General features: G+C 41.2%; 1 protein-coding gene across 1 annotated transcript in view; it reads right to left on the reverse strand.

Annotated features, from left to right (window-relative positions):
- The window catches only part of PCNX2 (pecanex 2), a 311,805-nt gene that overhangs the window by 147,470 nt on the left and 146,797 nt on the right, over positions 1 to 17,538 (reverse strand). The window contains exons 20-21 of the mRNA XM_025356806.1: positions 11,068 to 11,209; positions 6,366 to 6,543 (exon numbers count right to left, since the gene is read on the reverse strand). Of these exons, the coding sequence (XP_025212591.1) occupies positions 6,366 to 6,543; positions 11,068 to 11,209 (320 nt within the window). The remainder of the gene's footprint in view (positions 1 to 6,365; positions 6,544 to 11,067; positions 11,210 to 17,538) is intronic.

Genomic DNA, 17,538 nt, shown 5'->3' on the forward strand with positions numbered 1-17,538 from the left:
CTGGAATGTGCCAACTCCTCTCTTGCTTCTGTGCCTTCACACATGCAACTTCCTATGCGTAACTCACTCCTCCCTGCCTTCTTTGCCTGACTTACTGATTCTTCCTCAAAGCTTAAGGTGAGCATCATTTTTGGTTCTCTCAGGTTAGTGTGGGCACTAGCTCTCATGAAACTCTACCGCTATCACCTCCCTTACCATCCTTTCTTGTAATTATCTCTTTACTTGTCTGCCTCTTTTTTCAAACTCTCCAAGCAGGGAAGGCAGTATCACAAAATACAGATTCAAAGCCAGACTGCCTGGCTTTGAATCCTGCCCTACCATTGTATAGCTAGGAGACTTTCTGGCAATTCACTTAATTTCTGTGCCTCAGTTTTCTCACCTGTCAAATGAGGCGTATCCACCCACAAAGCTGTTGTGAAGATTACATATGTTATTATGCACAAAGTGTTCAGAACAGTTCCTGGCCCACAGAAAATACCAAACAAAGATTTGGCATCATTTGTATTACTAATAATCTTTGTATAATACCTAGTGCAGTGCCTGACAGGCACCCAGTAAGTGCTCAATGAATGAACAATTGCTTTTTTGAACTAAGTATTTTGAACAAGTACTTCTGTATAAGTATGTACTTTTTAAAAAAGTGGCTCAATTTTAATCCAAGACTTTCTACCTGTACTCACAAAATAAGGAAAATGCCATTTAGAAACTTCAATTTCAAATAACTTGAACCCCCAGTGGGGCTGTCCATGAGAAAGCCACACATCACGGTTCTGGTGTGATCATTCATACAGCTTTATCATAAATACAACCTCATGCATTCATTTTGATCTCCTAAGTGGCAAAAGTGTTATGTCCCATGTTGAACTAATGGCCTGTAGAATTTTATGTTTAATGTATTCTGGAAATGCTGGCAGAATGATCCTATGGCAGGATTTTCTCAAGTTCTGCTTCTACATCCTGTAACAACCCAAAGTTACCACGATTTTAAAAACAATGTTTTTGTTTGTTTGTTTGTTTGTGTTTGAGATGGAGTTGTGCTCTGTCGCCCAAGCTGGAGTGCAATGGGACTATCTCGGCTCATTGCAACCTCCTCCTCTGGGGTGCAAGTGATTCTCCTGCCTTAGCCTCCCAAGTAGCTGGATTACAGGCATGTGGCACCACACCCAACTAATTTTTGGATTTTCAGTAGAGACAGGGTTTCACCATGTTGACCAGGCTGGTCTCAAACTCCTGACCTCAGGTAATCCACCCACCTCGGCCTCCCAAAGTGCTGGGATTACAGGTATGAGCCACTGTGCCCAGCCAACAATAGTTTTTAAGAACTTTTTCAGGGCCAGTGGGAGGTCACGAAAGAGTATTGTCATCTTTGCTCCTGTAACAATCAATATTCCTTGCAACCAAATATCCTCATCTGCACGTTTTACTGTACCCTAAAGACCAAGACAACCAGAAATGTCACCAATGAATAACAAAAGTTCTTAAAAGAAAGGAATGACTGAAGAAGCAAGATAAAGAGAGGGACTGGATGGAGGAAATGAAGGAGCGAGGAAGAAGGATGTGTGGTTGGAGGATCACACATCTCAGGAAGGGACATGCTGGGACCCTTCTTTCTCACTGCCCTCCTACCCTCCCCAACTGCCTCCTGCCCCCAACACACACCCACCCACGTATCCACACACATGCAAGCCCAGGGCGCCATTCAGTAGGAAGTGTCCCACCCACCATCTCAATACACAGGCTGCACTTAACTTGTCTGGTGGGTTCCGGCCTTGGAACTCAGTATTTCCACCCCCAAACTTTTTTTTTTTTTTGTAAGATGGAATCTTGCCTTGTCACCCAGGCTGGAGTGCAGTGGCGCGATCTCGGCTCTCTGCAAGCTCCGCCTCCCGGGTTCCTGCTATTCTCCTGCCTCAGCCTCCCGAGTAGCTGGGACTATGGGCACCCGCCACCATGCTCGGCTAATTTTTTGTATTTTTAGTAGAGACAGGATTTCACCATGTTAGCCAGGATAGTCTCCATCTCCTGATATCGTGATCTGTCCATCTTGGCCTCCCAAAGTGCTGGGATTACAGGAGGGAGCCACTGCGCCCGGCCCCGCCACCCCCCCCCCCCCCTTTTTTTTTTTTTTTTTTTTTTAACCAGGTCTGGCAGACTTAAAGAGACTAGGCAATAGTCATTCTCCAGACCTCAGGAGGATTGGGGGATTTGGGGGCTTAGGGAGGTAGAGAATATCATGCGGGCAGGGCCTGGGCCCTTTGGAAGCCATCTGTTTCCTTCCTTAGCCTCCTGGCGCTTTGATCTCACCCTCTCACTAATCACTTCTCTCCTCCCTTTCTACCCATAAAGCCCGAAGGATTAGAGGCAACCAACTCAAAATAATACTGTGTCCTATATTTGGGCAGCTCCTTTCTTCTGAGGAAACTGAGTGCCCATCCAAATGTGTCTTCAAGAACCTCACAGCCCTTCTGTGAGGGGGGGCTGCCAGGCTAATAATAATTCTCTATTTAGTGAAGCAGGAGCAAGGCTGAGGGGAGGGCTGGGGGACATCTGCAGTGGTCAGACGACAGGACCTATCATAAGCAGGGCTTCCATGAGTAGTGGCAAGCAACATTTCACATTTTGCAAGTAATCGTCCCAGAGAGCAGTATTGCCTGTAAGCACCACAGTGGAGGCGTCTAGAAAGCCCCTAAGAAATACATTCAAAGAGACTTTTTTTTTAAAAATATATTAAAATGAGCAGAATGAAAAGGAGCTATCAATTAGGACCTTCAGGCAGAATCTTTATAGGGGACCTTAACTGTGAACTTCTCCTTGATATAATCATCTTCTGTCACTAATATCCACTGGTTTTTTTCCAGGAAAATCACAGACACTCTCTTTCTTTTACTATATTCTTTTTCATCAGAGAATAAGATCTTGCTTCTCATTCCAGACAACTCATTGCCACCAGCTCTCTGAAGATGAAGAGTGATCAGGCATTAGCGGGAGGTGAGATTGGCCAGGACTCAGAATCCCCAACTTTCTGACTTGCCGCCTACTTTCCTAGCTTTTCTCTCACTAATTTTTCTTTTCTTTCTTTGACACTTAGCCATTATCCCAGTCTAAGAGTGGACTATTCAAATACTATGTGCTAATGCTCCCTCAATTAGAGAAAATAAGAAAGCTGCAACTCTGGTTCTATCTGAAATTATTCATATGCTAACTGGTGCTTCAAAAAGATGATGGCAAAGTGAGTCAAATGCCTGCACAACTAAGTTTTTGTGCATTTCATTTTAGATCATGTTTTTTTGTTTGTTTGTTTGTTGTGAGACAGAGTCTCACTCTGTTGCCCAGGCTAGAGTGCAGTGGTGGGATCTCAGCTCACTGCAACACCTCAGCCTCCCGAGTAGCTGGGATTACAGGCACCCGCCACCACATCCAGCTAAATTTTTTTTCTATTTTTAGTAGAGATGAGGTTTCACTATGTTGGTCAGGCTGGTCTCAAACTCCGGACCTCAGGTAATCCACCCTCCTCGGCCTCCCAAAGTACTGGGATTACAGGCATGAGCTACCATGCCGGGCCTAGATCATGTCCTTGTCAGGTTCCACCCTCCCCATTCTGCAAAGGGTGTCGCTAAGGGTCTGCACCGACCAGAAGGATGACTGACAGCCATGCTTACTCCCTTTCTTTGTGCCTTGAAAGCCCCTTTGGGTGAGATACCCACTTCAAGCCACATATTTTTGTCAGTGGACTGCTGTCAGTGCAGAATGCTGTCAGGATGGGGAAAGATGGCCTGTGCTCCCATAAAGGAAAGCCACTCTTCTTACCACAGATATGGAATTATTTAGAAGCCAGGTTCTAGGACTCTTACAGAAAGAAACCTCACTCCTCTTCTGTTCACCTGGAGCCACTCACGAATACAAGATGATATGAAACTGACAGTTTAGTGTGGAAAAGTGGCTACATTCCTTCACAAACACAGTGTGTCACTTCTCTTTTTCTACTTACATACAGCTTTAAAAACACAACCTTCTATTGGAGAGTATGTTCTACTTAAATTTTTTCAGTTATATTGATAAATCCTCCTATTTATATTGATAAATAGCTCCTTTCATTCTGTTCATTTTAATATATATATATATTTTAAAAGGCATTATTTTCCATTTTACAGGAAACTGAGGCTCAGAAAGGAATATAAACATCATTGTGTCAAAATGTAAATAATACCTGAGTCAGGACTGAACTCCTTCCGGCACATTTTACATCTTTTTTATTTTTTATTTTTTTGAGACGGGTTTCATTCCTGTCACCCAGGTTGGAGTGCAGTGGTGAGATCTTGGCTCACTGCAACCTCCACCTCCTGGGTTCAAGCAATTCCCCTGCCTCAGCCTCCTGAGTAGCTGAGACAACAGGCACATGCCACCACTCTTAGCTAATTTTTGTACTTTTGGTAGAGACTGGGTTTCGCCATGTTGCCCAGGCTGCTCTCGAACTCCTGAGCTCAAGCAATCTGCCCATCTCAGTCTCCCAAAGTGCTGGAATTACAGGCGTGAGCCACTGCACCAGGCCACATTTTACATCTGATGATAAACTCTTACTCCTGCAAGCAGTGAAATAATTTCTAGTAACTTCACAAATAGTTTAAAGATTATAGGATATAATGCTACATTTATTATGTGAGATAACAGAATTTGATACGTAAGGAAGGAAAATTGCTTATGGAAGTCTGTGATTTGAACAGTAAGAAAAATGGAATAAGTTAATCAGAACAAAACAGAACTCAGCAAACAGGAAACAAATGTTTGACCAGGGCCAGGGTCTACAATAAAATACAGAAATTGGGGCAGGCTGCAGAAGTAATAGTGAGAAACCAATGGAAGATGACACAAGAGGGATGTAGGTGACTGAAAATTAGTGCCCAATTGGAGTTATAAGAGGAAATTGGGGGCCAGGTGCAGTGGCTCCTGCTTGTAATCCCAACACTTTGGGAGGCCAAGGTAGGAGAATCACTTGAGGCCAGGGGTTGGAGACAAGCTTAGGCAACATAGCAAGACCCTATCTTTACAAAAAGTCTTTGAAACGATTAGCCAGGCGTGGTGGTGCATGCCTGTGGTCCTAATTACTCAGGAGGATGGGGCAGGAGGATCACTCGAGCCCAGAAGTTGGAGGCTACAGTGAGCAATAATTATGCCACTGCACTCCAGCCTGTGAGTGGCATTGTGTTTGTGAAGGAGTGAGACTCTCTCTCTAAAATAAAAAACGAAGAAATTCACGTGCAATGATGGGGTGGGGGCAATTACTTATGAGGCATCTTTAGTATCATACAAGAGTTTTTGATTTTTGTTACCTAAGAGAATCCAAGAGAAAGGCACTAGAAGGAAAAGGTAAGTAATAGAAATAAAATAAAGATGAACAGAATTGATTAAGAGGTGAAAAAATTTTAAACATTTAAAATTTAGAAAACCTTACAATTAAAAAGATTATTAACTAAAAGGGGAAAGGTGTTGCTGAAGTCAGTCTCCACAAGAAACCCCATGGCTGCTGTACTCCACTGGGGTTGTGAGTGTGAACACCACACAAAAGAGGTTGTATCATCACTGAGTTTATTTACCAAGAGTTGTTCCAAATTTATTTCTGTTTCTGCTTACAAACCTAGGTTTCATTACAGTGATCAGGTTAGATATGGTCATGGAGAACCCCCAAGTATCCAGAGGATTTTATTTCTCTCCCATTAACTAAACATTAGATACGAGTCCCATATATTTGCCTGAATTATAAGTAGGATTTCTCATTGCTCATGTATAAATTTGCTCAACAGATGAAATCTTGACTTCAGACAAACTAAGCATGTTGGAAATACTCCAAGAGACCCTGCTCTTGCGTACCAGTTCTTTAAATTTACTTCAAGAGGCAAAAAGAAAAGAGAAGAAAAAACGAAGGAAAGCAGGAAGGCAGGAAGGTGGGAAGGCAGGCAGGCAGGCAGGCAGGAAGGAAGGAAGGAAGGAAAGAAAGGAGGCAGAAAGGAAAGGAGGGAGGGAGGGAGGGAGAGACTAGAGAACTTGGTTGCTAATCTTTCATTCATAGCATTTTAAGATCTAGGGAAGTTTTATAATAAGATTGTTAACAGAGAAGAAGGTAATAAAATTTTGAGTCACACTAATGGCTAATTCATTTTAATTAGTGATTTTTAGCAAATAACATGGCATACTTACATTCCACGGGCAATTTTTCCCAAATGGCAGCCAGAGTTTAACACACATGTATAATTCAATTTCATATCCTCCCATAATTTTTTAATAAAGAATAAGTTTTAAACTCTTAAATCATTTGATGAGAACAGCTCCCTTTAAAATGTTAAAATGAAGAAAATAGCTAATTCACTTGCCTTGCTAAATAAAATGGACACCATGAAGAAATCCAGTAAGAAGCTCTCTGAAATATGTTTGTAGTCAAAGTGGAAAAAGATGACAGTGAAGCTCAAGTTAATAAACTGGTAAACTGGGTTGCAAAATGAAGTCCGCAACAGTTTCATGCCAGCAATGATCATCAGAAAAATGTCCCAGCTGTTGGAAACAAAAGAAAAGATGCAATCAATGACAGCATGCACACTGCTAGGCGAGCTTCATTCGCTCACATTTCTCCAGAACTGATGGTGCATTACGCACTTCACAGGCACAAAAAGTCAATCTAGGGGGCTCCGTTATTGTCTGTATTTTACAGGGGTATAAACTGAGCATCAAGGAATTTGAGAAACTTGTCTAAGGTCTCAAAGGGGCAGAACATAAACAGAAATTCAGTCCTGAGTGACTCTCAAGCACATTGTCTGCCATTACAACAGACGTTTTCTTTCCATCACATGCTTTTCAAAGTCCCTCATGTTCTTCAGCAAGGGCACAGAGCTCCTTCTGAGCTTGTCTGAATTCACTGCTGCAGTGATGATGGACATTTCCCAGAAAGCCTCGTGCCAAATGAGAAAACAGGCAACATGCTGCCCCTGCTAGAGTCAGCTCAGTGTATGCCTCTTCATGAGGAAAGAATCCAACTGGAACAGTGACATAACAACAGATAGGAAATTCCGAATAGAGAAAACAATCCAGTATCTTCATAAAGCCTTTTCTATTTCTACATATTAACTTCTAATGTTTCTCAGCATATTTGTCATCCTAGTGAACACAGGTTTCTGCTCTCCCTTTTTGTTGTTTAAAATTATATCATCAATGTTTTCTTCTCCCATGGAATGGGCCTTTTCAGTTAAGGAGCTCAGCAAAACAGTTAGGTGAAGAAATACCCTTCTAAGATTTTGCTTTGAGGACTGAAGTCCTGAGTGCTCTTGCCTAAGGGGTTAGATTGTTATTATCTACCCACGTAGGGAGTATGTGTCATGTGTACAATTCTCCAGATGATAAGGTCAACAACGAACAATCCATCTTGAGATTGGAGGACAAACGATCACATCACAAAGTAGCCCCAGAGAGCAGGCAAGTGCCTTCTTGAAGGGCCTGGCTTTCTGAAGAAAGGCACTGCACATTTTCACCAGATTCCCTCCAATTCTAATGTGCTAGGATATTTGGCAACCGCAGGACAGAGGTGGGAAAATTTCTAGAAGATGGTTGCACTTGTAAGAGAGAGGCTTTCTTTCCCTGGCTCACTAGAGAAAACTAGGGCCATGCCTCCATTTCCCTAAACCTAGAAGAATCTTAGACTCAGGACCCTTAGCAGCATTATGAATATCTTATCTCAGAATGAGGTTATTTAAGAAGTACAAAATTGTCATTTTTGTCATAAAAACATGTTGGAAATTCCATATGCCTCAATCTGCTGTTTTTTGTGCCTTCAGACCTAGGACTGCATCTGTTTCCACCTTGCTCCAGCATGTGTGAGGTGAGGTTTGCCCAAGGCCTTGTACGGCAGGCTTGGATTTGGCATCTGAGAAAAACTAGCAATTGATTCCAATGCATACTTCAGATGGGGAAGTTTGTCTTTAGCCTCAACCCAGAGCCCTCAGTGTTCCTGCAGCAAGGCTGAACACTGCTCCGTAACTGGCCTTCCTTTTCCAGTGCGCAACTGATGCCCAGGATGAAAATACAGTAGGAAAAAATGACTTCAGGTCCATTTGCCTTTGACAACAGCCCAAGGTACAAAAACCCCTGTGGGATAGCCAAAGCCCTGTGGAGAAACCCCAGTGATAACGTATCTGAAGACTTAGGGATATTTTGGTTTCCAGGGGAGACTGCTGATTTTCTGGGTGATTCGGGCAAAATCCAGATGAGAAGCAAATCTAACTTTCTGTTTCTGTGACCAACGTTCCATGACCTGCATCCATTTGATATTTAGTAGGGACGACTGGTTCAAGCTGAGGGAGATTTTAAGGACTCATGTGCATGACTTTGATAACACTGCAATAGGAACGGCTACCACTAATGGCTCATAGATCATTGTATACAGCAGGTCCTCAAATAACGTTGCTTCATTCAATGTTGTTTCAGTATAACATCGATGGGAAAAAAAAATGGATTCCTGGCCAGGACCCCACTGTCAGTGTGGAGTTTGTACATTGTCCTCATGTCTATGTGGGTTTTTCTCCGAGTTTTCTGGTTTCCTCACACATCCCAAAGGTGTGCACAGTAGGTGCTCTGATGTGCTGACGTGGACCAGTGTGAGTGTGAGTGTGGGTGCGAGTGTGTTCTGCGATGGGAGACGTCCTGTCCAGCATGGGTTCCCACTGGGCACCCTGAGCTGCCAGGACAGGCTCCAGCCACTCGATACACTGAATTGGAATATTTGGGTAAATAACTATCTTACTTGTTTGTATTAATCTTTCCTAAATGTATGTATTATTCACATTTATTTCCATGTTTAACATTAGAAGTGTTTTGGTCTTTATTTAGAAGTTTGGTGATGTTTTTGTGACCAGAAATATGCTATGGAACTTAACTCTTGTTTCTATCAATTAGCCTGTAGTAAAATTTGTTTTATTTGGTTTTGTATTGGTTTTGATTAAAGTCACAGTTTTCAAGAACTTATCCAGGATGTTACGTGAAGATACACCACACTTAGCTGAAGGTTTTATAAAGGCTGAGGTAACAATTGGTGAGCAATGCCCTGGAACAGATGGAGAGAATCCTCTTAGATTCTCTAAGAAACAGAAACACCTAACAAACACCTAACAACATACCCCAGTTCACCAACTCATTAATTTACCAAACCCCTACTTGGTTGTTCATGCATTCATCCTTCTAACACTTACTAGTGGTTTGCTATTGAATAGTGGAATAAGAAACAGTGCCTGCTGTTGAAAAGTTCACTCTGTGACTATTTAGTACAATGGTTCTCAAAAATCACAGGGAGGGGCTAGGCTTCTCTAGTTTAGAAAAGGTCTCAAGGTGATACTGATACAGGGTTTCCTGCTATCCTGTTTGAGAACAGTTGGTCTAGTAGGGTGCCTGAAACCTCAAAAAATGTTCTGTTTTTAATTGTACAGATGCATCAGGAATAGAAAGGGATTTCCAGTTCTGGGTTCTGAGTGAAACAATTGCTGATGTTATCATCTGGGCGTGGAGGATATTCAGAGCTATATAGGTAAGGTGCACCTTTCTGACTTTAGTGTCTAGGAAAAAATTACAGGGGATGGAGAATAATATTACTTCCAAATGGACCCTCCCTGAACTGTTTATTTGACTCTGCTGGAGTCTTAGCCCTTGCATCTGCCTTCTCTAACAACTTGGCTTCAACCCCACAGGCTTAGCTCAAGGTCCTTGTCCTGAAGTCGAATACAGAAAACTTGAAATCCTTTAGCTGGATTTTCCAGAGTGGCACTGATACCTTCTTTGCTACTCTGGCTTTGAATGTGTGTCCCCATTCGAGAAACTGAGGCTCTGCCTTGTTCTCGGGGGGAGTCACAGGGTCAACTAGGACTGTACCACACTGGGAATTCCTGCCCTAGAGAAGCTCATGATGTTCTAATTCTGACCATCTCCTAGATCGGGTCCCACCTAAACTGTATAAGGGGTCTTAAGTCCAGCTATCTGCTTTCTTAAATCCAGTGAGAGTAATTCTCATCCCTGAATTTGAAGTCTAGAATTTTAAGTATCAAAGGACATAGAATTCTTACCCTGATCTAACAGAAACAGGTCTGGACTAGAAGGAAGGCAGAGTCCAATCAGGACAGGTTATGGGATCATTTCATTTAGTGTCTGCTTTGTGTGACTATGAATCTACTCAAAGTCCAACAGAGTATTAAAATGCCTTTTATCTTAGCCTGCTCAATCTTTGGAGAATATTAATTAATTTGTCCTCATGACATCCTGAAAGGAAGAGCAGGTTTGAATTAGTACGTTTGGGATTATGCATTAGGGTTGACTTGGATACATAGTGTTTAAGCAACGTGACTAATGAGCAAATCTGGGAAAGAATCTCTTTTATATCCTTCTACTCTAACAACTTCTTTGACCAGCAACTTTCACCTTTCATCAGAATGACAAATCTACAGACTATCAAGGAGATTTTCATGTTGTAAATTAAGAATTAATTTTAATATATGAAACCAGTGACTTGACTGTACATTGTTAATGCTTTGAAAGACATGGGCATCTTGACAGTATGAAGTCTTTGTGCCAGTGTTCAAATTACAAGGCTTCTCTTGATAAATTCAGAGACAGCAGTGACAATGATTAATTTCCCCCTCCCACAAGCACAAAATGATAGAGTATTTGCTAAATGAAATGACACGAGGCAGTTCATAAAGCTCTAAGCATGATGTTAAGAACTCCAGGAATCCTGGACTCACACTGTGCTTCCGTCTTCTTATTAAGGCTCACTGACTAAGCTTCTGCAGGATGATTTTCAAATCTACTGACATTTACTCACAACATCATTTCAAGCAGATCTAACTTCATTTGCACCCCAGTCACTCTACAATAACTGTCTAGCTCCAGTGGGTTTTGAGTAAAAGACCACCATGGCTTATTTTTACATGGCCAATAACAGTCGGTAAAGGTTGGCTTCTTCTGCAAACTGTTTACAGAAAATTCACTCAATATTGAAAATGTGACCCAAATCATTATGAGGATAAACCATTAACCACTTACTGGGTACCAAGTCTCCGATGATTGCTTATTAAAAATGCATCAATAGTGAGGGCATTCAAAATTAGCGCTGGGTACAAGATGTATTTTTCAAAACACTGAAGCCAAACATAGAGTCTTTCAAACCACATTAAATGGGCGACATCTGAAAGAAATATAAAAACCACTTAGAACAACCACCGGTCAAAGTATTTTTCTTTAAGTAGAGGTAATAATAACTAATATCCCCCCACCTTTAATTCAAAAGCTGCTAATTAAGAACTCATGATACTAGACATGATATACCATACCATTGTTTTCCAGGCAGCAACTGTTAGCTTTACTTCTACACAGTTCATAAATAATAATATCCATATAGTAATATAGGCCAGCATCCCAATTTTTCAAGTCAATTGATTTCTTCATACATAATTTACTGAGACCAATGAATGGGCTGTCACATAGCATCGTCATCTTAGAGTAGTAAGGGTGGAAGGTGAAGGATGAAGAGTTGGAAAAAATCCCATATGTCTATCTCCTTTTAAGCTAGGGTTCACTTCTGTGGCTGAAGCTAGTTTCTGGGCTTTCTTCTCTCTTTTTAATCTTTAAACCACAAACAAATCCCTGGGCAATGTATGCAAATAAAACACAGCTGACTCCCAAACCCCAGCCACTATGAATCTATTACCTTCTTCTGAGTGCTTACAACAAAGGAAGTACCATAAAGATTGAAGTCTATTCCCATTAAGGGCAAAGGTTTTAAGTTAGACCAACCTGGATTTGCATTCACTCTCTACCAACCACTAGTGAATGACCTTGAATTATTAGCTTCATCTTTTTGAGCCTTAGTTTTCTGTGTCCTGACCATCCTCTGAGTCTGCTGAGGGGGAGGAGGTCCCTTCTGCCTCCTACTCCTCATGGCAGGAGATGGGCTAATGAGGAATGCATGCTTGCCCATCTGGGAAACCGTGCTTTTCTCTCTGGGGAGGAGGAGCAGCTGGTCTGAGTGGTCAGAGCACAAACTTGCTTAGGTCACATTCAAGGGTGGGGAAATGCTTCATCCCTGCCTCTCGGATCTGGAACGAGAGCCAGGACTCTTCTCTGCTTCCCACCTTGAGGACGGCGCAGCAGGTTCAGGCCCAGGGCCCTCGAGTAGGCCCCTCTCACTCCCTGCCCCCTCCTCTCTGTCTGTCAGTAACTGGGAGGCTGCAGTGGGCCCCCATCCACCAGCAAATGAACCATCTCTGCTGTGGGCTTCATGCTGTCCACAGCAAGCCTCAAAGCCTAAATCTGCAAGGTGGAAGGCAACTCCATTACACTTCTGGAATCACATTCTTCAACAATTTATAGTGAAAAAACAAACAAACAAACAAAAAACTATACCCTACGATGACCTAGAGTTAAAAAGAGTTATGTAGTTTTTACATTGGGTTGCACACGAACAACTCACAAAAGAGAAAAAGTTCAAGCTGGCAAAACAGCCTGTTCCTTCCGGTTCTCTTATCCAGGATTAGCAGACAAATTGTTTCCGGTCAGCTTCACTGGGGCTCTACATGACGGATCACAGCAAGTAGAGACACACACACACAACTAGAAACTATTTTACTTTCTACTAGATATGGCTCATATTTCTGTGTAAGAATATATCATCTTTGTAACTCAAAAACATAACTACTTTCATTTGATTAAAAATATTAAGACAGACCGGGCGCGGTGGCTCACGCCTGTAATCCTAACGCTTTGGGAGGCCAAGGTGGACAGATCAATTGAGGTCAGGAGTTCAAGACCGGCCTGGACAACATGGCGAAATCCCGACTCTACTAAAAATACAAAAGTTAGCCAGGCATGGTGGCACGTGCCTGTAATCCCAGCTATTCTGGAGGCTGAGGCAGGAGATTCACTTGGACCCAGGAGGCAGAAGTTGCAGTGAGCCGAGATTACGCTGCTACAGTCCAGCCTGGGTGGCAGAGCGAGACTCCATCTCAGAAAAAAGAACATATATATGTGTGTGTGTGTGTGTGTATATATATGAAGAGAGATTTGTCATTCAGAAATCTTACTTGAAAAGAATTCATTCGAATGGGCTAGGAATGGTGAGAATAGATAGAGTGAAAGTCCTTCAAGATATTGGAAATAAAGTATTAGGAGAATAAACACTCCAACAATCAGCTTAATAAATAGAAGAGACAATGAGAAATCATCCAGATAAAAATAAAAAGAAATTTTAGTGCCAGATGAAACAGGGAGGAAGAGTGGGAGGAGAATCAAGTTCAAAGAGCAAGGATGTTGGGTAGGAATTCAATGTTGAATATTCTTAATGGACAGAGTATAATTTTTTCTGGAGTGGATTTGGAAGTGTGTTATTTCACAATGAATGTTTTATACACAATAAAGCCTAGGTATATTAGACATTTTACATATAGATTAAAGGATTTTAATCTGTTGTGAAAGTATATGAAAATTTAAAAAAATCTTCAAGACCCCTCCCAGCAAATGACTTTGACCTCTACTTTCTAGAGTAAATAAAGTCTATGAGGTATAAATTCCCTCCAACTACAAATTCATTTCCACTCATATCCACTTCTGGCTCCTCCTGAAGCCAAGCTGCACCAATGTCCTGCATCCTATGCTCCTGCCTTCTTGGTTCAGTAGCCACTCCCTGCCTTATCACTAGCTCTTTCCCAAGGCAAATTACAAGATCCCAGTCTTCTCTGTGTGGAAAACTCACCTTCCACCCTGAACCTCCTTCTAAAGCTCACTTTGGCCTTTTCTGTACTTCTCAGCTTCTTGGAAAGCTTGTCAATATCTGATGTTCCCACTTCTGTGTCTCCCACTTACTGGGAACACCTCTGCCCCTGGGTATTTGCGGCTACCTTTGCCCTGACCTGCATGTGGCAGGGCCTCCTGTGACCTCCAGATGGTCAAATAACTGATACTTCTCAGTCTCTCTTACTGGACTTTCCTGAGGCATAAAACATCATTAAATCCTTTCGTCTTTTGAAAACTCGCTCTGCCCTTAGCTTCCCCATCCCACCATCCCTGACTTTTGCTCAAACCTTTTGCCCTACTCTTCTCTCATTTCCTCTGTCATCTCCTCTTCCCCTATCCCTGGTCATCGGCTTTCCTTCTCCCCCTGTTATTTTTCTTATCCTCTTGAGCTAATGTCTTCAACACCCGTAACTTTAATTATTACTTCCATGCTGATGACACTCAAATCTGTAACTCACTGTCGCATCTTTCTCCTGGACTTCAGATCTAAATAATCAACTGAATAGCTTCATCTGATGTCCCAAAGGAACTTTCAAATACAACATGTCAAAAACAGAACGATGTCGACCTGTACACAACTTCTCTTCCTCATACATTCTTGCATTCTCTTAGCCATGCAGACCATGACCCATCCTAAACCAGCTCTTCTCACTTCTCATAGCTGTACGTTGAAATCACTTCAGGGCAAAGCTGAAAAACACTGTCCTAAATGGTGATTCTCAAACATCAACATGTAAATAAGTCCCTTGTTAAGATGCAGAGTCTGATGCAGTAGGTCTAGAATGGAGCCAGACATTCTACATTTCTAATAAACTTCTAGGTGATGTGAATACTCCTGAACCTCAGGGAATACTTTGAGGAACAGCAGAGCCAGCAGTACCAGCATCCCCTAGGAATGTGTTACAAATGCAAATTCTCAGATTCAATCCTAGACCCACTGAGTCCGAAATTCTGTGGATTGGGCCCTGGGCAAGGAATCTGTGTTTTGACAAGTCCTACAAATGATTCTGATACATGCTCAAGTTTGAGAACCATTTTCTGGAAAGTCTTCCTCTATACATGGAGATTAAAGGACTGAAGGACTGTGTTGATTCCATGTGCTCACTCTGCATATCTATTCCTTCTTTTCTGTCTTCTATGCTCTTAATCACTTTTGTCTAAAAAATTATAATTATCTTTTATGCAGATAAACTGTTTCCTAACCCAGCCAGATGTGTACACTGTATTCCAATCCTTCTTATCTGTCTACTTGAGGACTTGTCTCTTGCAATGATCCCCCATTCTCCTGCATTACTTGGGTTTTTTTCTCTTTAGCGAATCATTCTCATCAGAAAAAAAAAAATTGCTATAATATCTTCCATTAAAAATATGCCCCAAGTCTGGGCAATATAAGGAGACCGTGTTTCTAAAGAAAGTTTAAAAATAAGCTGGGCGTGGTGGTGCTTGCTTGTAGTCCCAGTTACTCGGGAGGCTGAAGTGGGAAGATTGCTTGAGCCCGGGAGGTTGAGGCTGCAATAAGCTGTGATTACACCACTGCACCCCAGCCTGGACAACAAAGCATAGACCCTGTCTCAAAAACATTAGAAAAAATACCCTCTTTTGGCCCTATATTTTCTTTCAGATGCTGGTTATTTTCCAGGTAGTACCTGGAAAATATTTTCATTTTTTAAAAATGTAGCTACACTCATTTTCTCAACAACATTATCTTTCTTTTCTTTTTAAGTTTACTCCAGTCAGGTTCTCATCAAAACCTAGTTATAGAGTACATAATTAGGTGTAAAACTGATGGGTTATCAGGTGTGCATATAGCAAGCTTCAGTAGACAATGACAAAGAATTGTCCAAAGGTATTGTGCCAATTTACACTCCTGCAGATGGTACAAGAGAGCTCCTTTTTGTTCCACATCTTTGCCAAAATATTTTCTCTCTTCTTAATTTTTGCCATGCTGGTGCGTGTAGAGTGGTATCATATTATGGTTTGATTTTACATTTCTTTAATGACTTATGTAGACAAGTATGTTTTTACATGTTTACTGGCCATTTGGATGCACACTTTTGTGAAGTAGTTCTTCATTCTGTTGCTTGGTTCTTTTTCCTATTGGATTATATGTCTTTTCCTTATTGATTTTTGGGAGCTCTTTATACATCCTAGGTACGAGTTTTTAGCCAGTATATGTATGAAGAAAATCTACTCCCATTTTACGGTTAGATTTTCATTCTCTTAATAGTATCTTTTACAAAAAAGAAATACATAATTTTAACATGTTCCAATTCCTTCATGCCATCACTGTACCCTATGAATTCTATAATTTTAGTAAGTGTCACATCATAGAGTATTCATTTAAATACAAATCTTCCCACTAGATTCTGAATTTGTTAAGGGTAGGTACTATGTACCTACTAGAATGTCTGCCAGAGAGTTAGGGTTTGGTAAATGTTTATTACCTTATCATTTTTAGTGGCTGAGGGAATTCTGGATAATTACATTTAACAGAGGGTCTAGGAAAAAAAAAAAACAGTCTTTTTGAAGTACTTTTCTGATCACAAAATAAAAAAATGTAACTATAACATATTAAATGACATTTCCTATTTTAATCTCTCATAAAGTACAATCAGTTACAGCTAAGTTTCTTTCTGTACAAAATTACTTGTTCTGATTTCTCAATTTATAAAAGATCAACAGTGTCAGATTAAGGCCATCACATCAAATGCAATTCAGCCTGCTTATAAAAATACATTTACAGAGTTCTATCAACATTTGTCACCAATTCAGAGAGACATGACAACCTTAGCTAGATTCCTGCCAAAAAAAATGTAAATGAAGAGAAATACAAGCCATCTCTTCCCAGTGCTATTAGAAAAACATATGAATTAAAGGAAACATTTGAGTGGCTGGGTCATCACTGTAGAACAGCCTGGGCACCATTTGGATGGGGGAGTAAGAACTAGATTTTCAAAAGCTTGTCACATTTACTTTTAGAAAATGACATTTTCCAGTGAGTGGAGATAGATTGAGTGGAGGGACATAATCCCATTACAGTCTACGAGGATTTACCACAGGTCATGGTAACAAAAGTAGGTTTTTCATAAGAATTTCAGTTTACTCATCTCAGAAACATATAAAGCAATGAATTTCAAATAAAAGAGACAGCACTGATAAGCTCTGAATTCACTATCCATGTCTTTCCAAATATTTGAGAGTGAAATACTTATTCAGTGAGATTCTAGCCGTCTGAACTACGGGGGTGGTGTGTGTGTGTGAGCATGTGAAACTATGGTCGACCCTTGAACAATGGGGATGTTAGAGATACCAACACTTGCACAGTCAAAAGTGCAAATTTAACTTTGAGTCCCCAAAAACTTACTACCAGTAGTCTAAGGTTGATCAGAAGTCTCACTGGTAACATAAACAGATGATTAACACATACTCAATCTGTTATATGTATTATATACTGTATTCTTACAATAAAGCATGCTAGAGAAAAGAAAACGTTACTAAGAAAATCATAAGAGAAAATCTATTTCCCGTTCATGAAGTGGAAGTGGATCACCATAAAGGTCTTCATCCTCACCATCTTCTCCTTGAATAGGCTGAGGAGGAGGAGGAGGAAGAGGAGGGGTTAGTCCTGCTGGCCCAGGGGTGGCAGAGGTGAAAAGGTGGAGGAAGCGGAAGGGAAGGCAGGAGAGGCAGGAGCACTAGGTATAACTTACTGAAAAAAAAATCTAT

This window comes from Theropithecus gelada, chromosome 1 (assembly GCF_003255815.1).
Source record: "Theropithecus gelada isolate Dixy chromosome 1, Tgel_1.0, whole genome shotgun sequence".
NCBI lineage: Eukaryota > Metazoa > Chordata > Mammalia > Primates > Cercopithecidae > Theropithecus > Theropithecus gelada.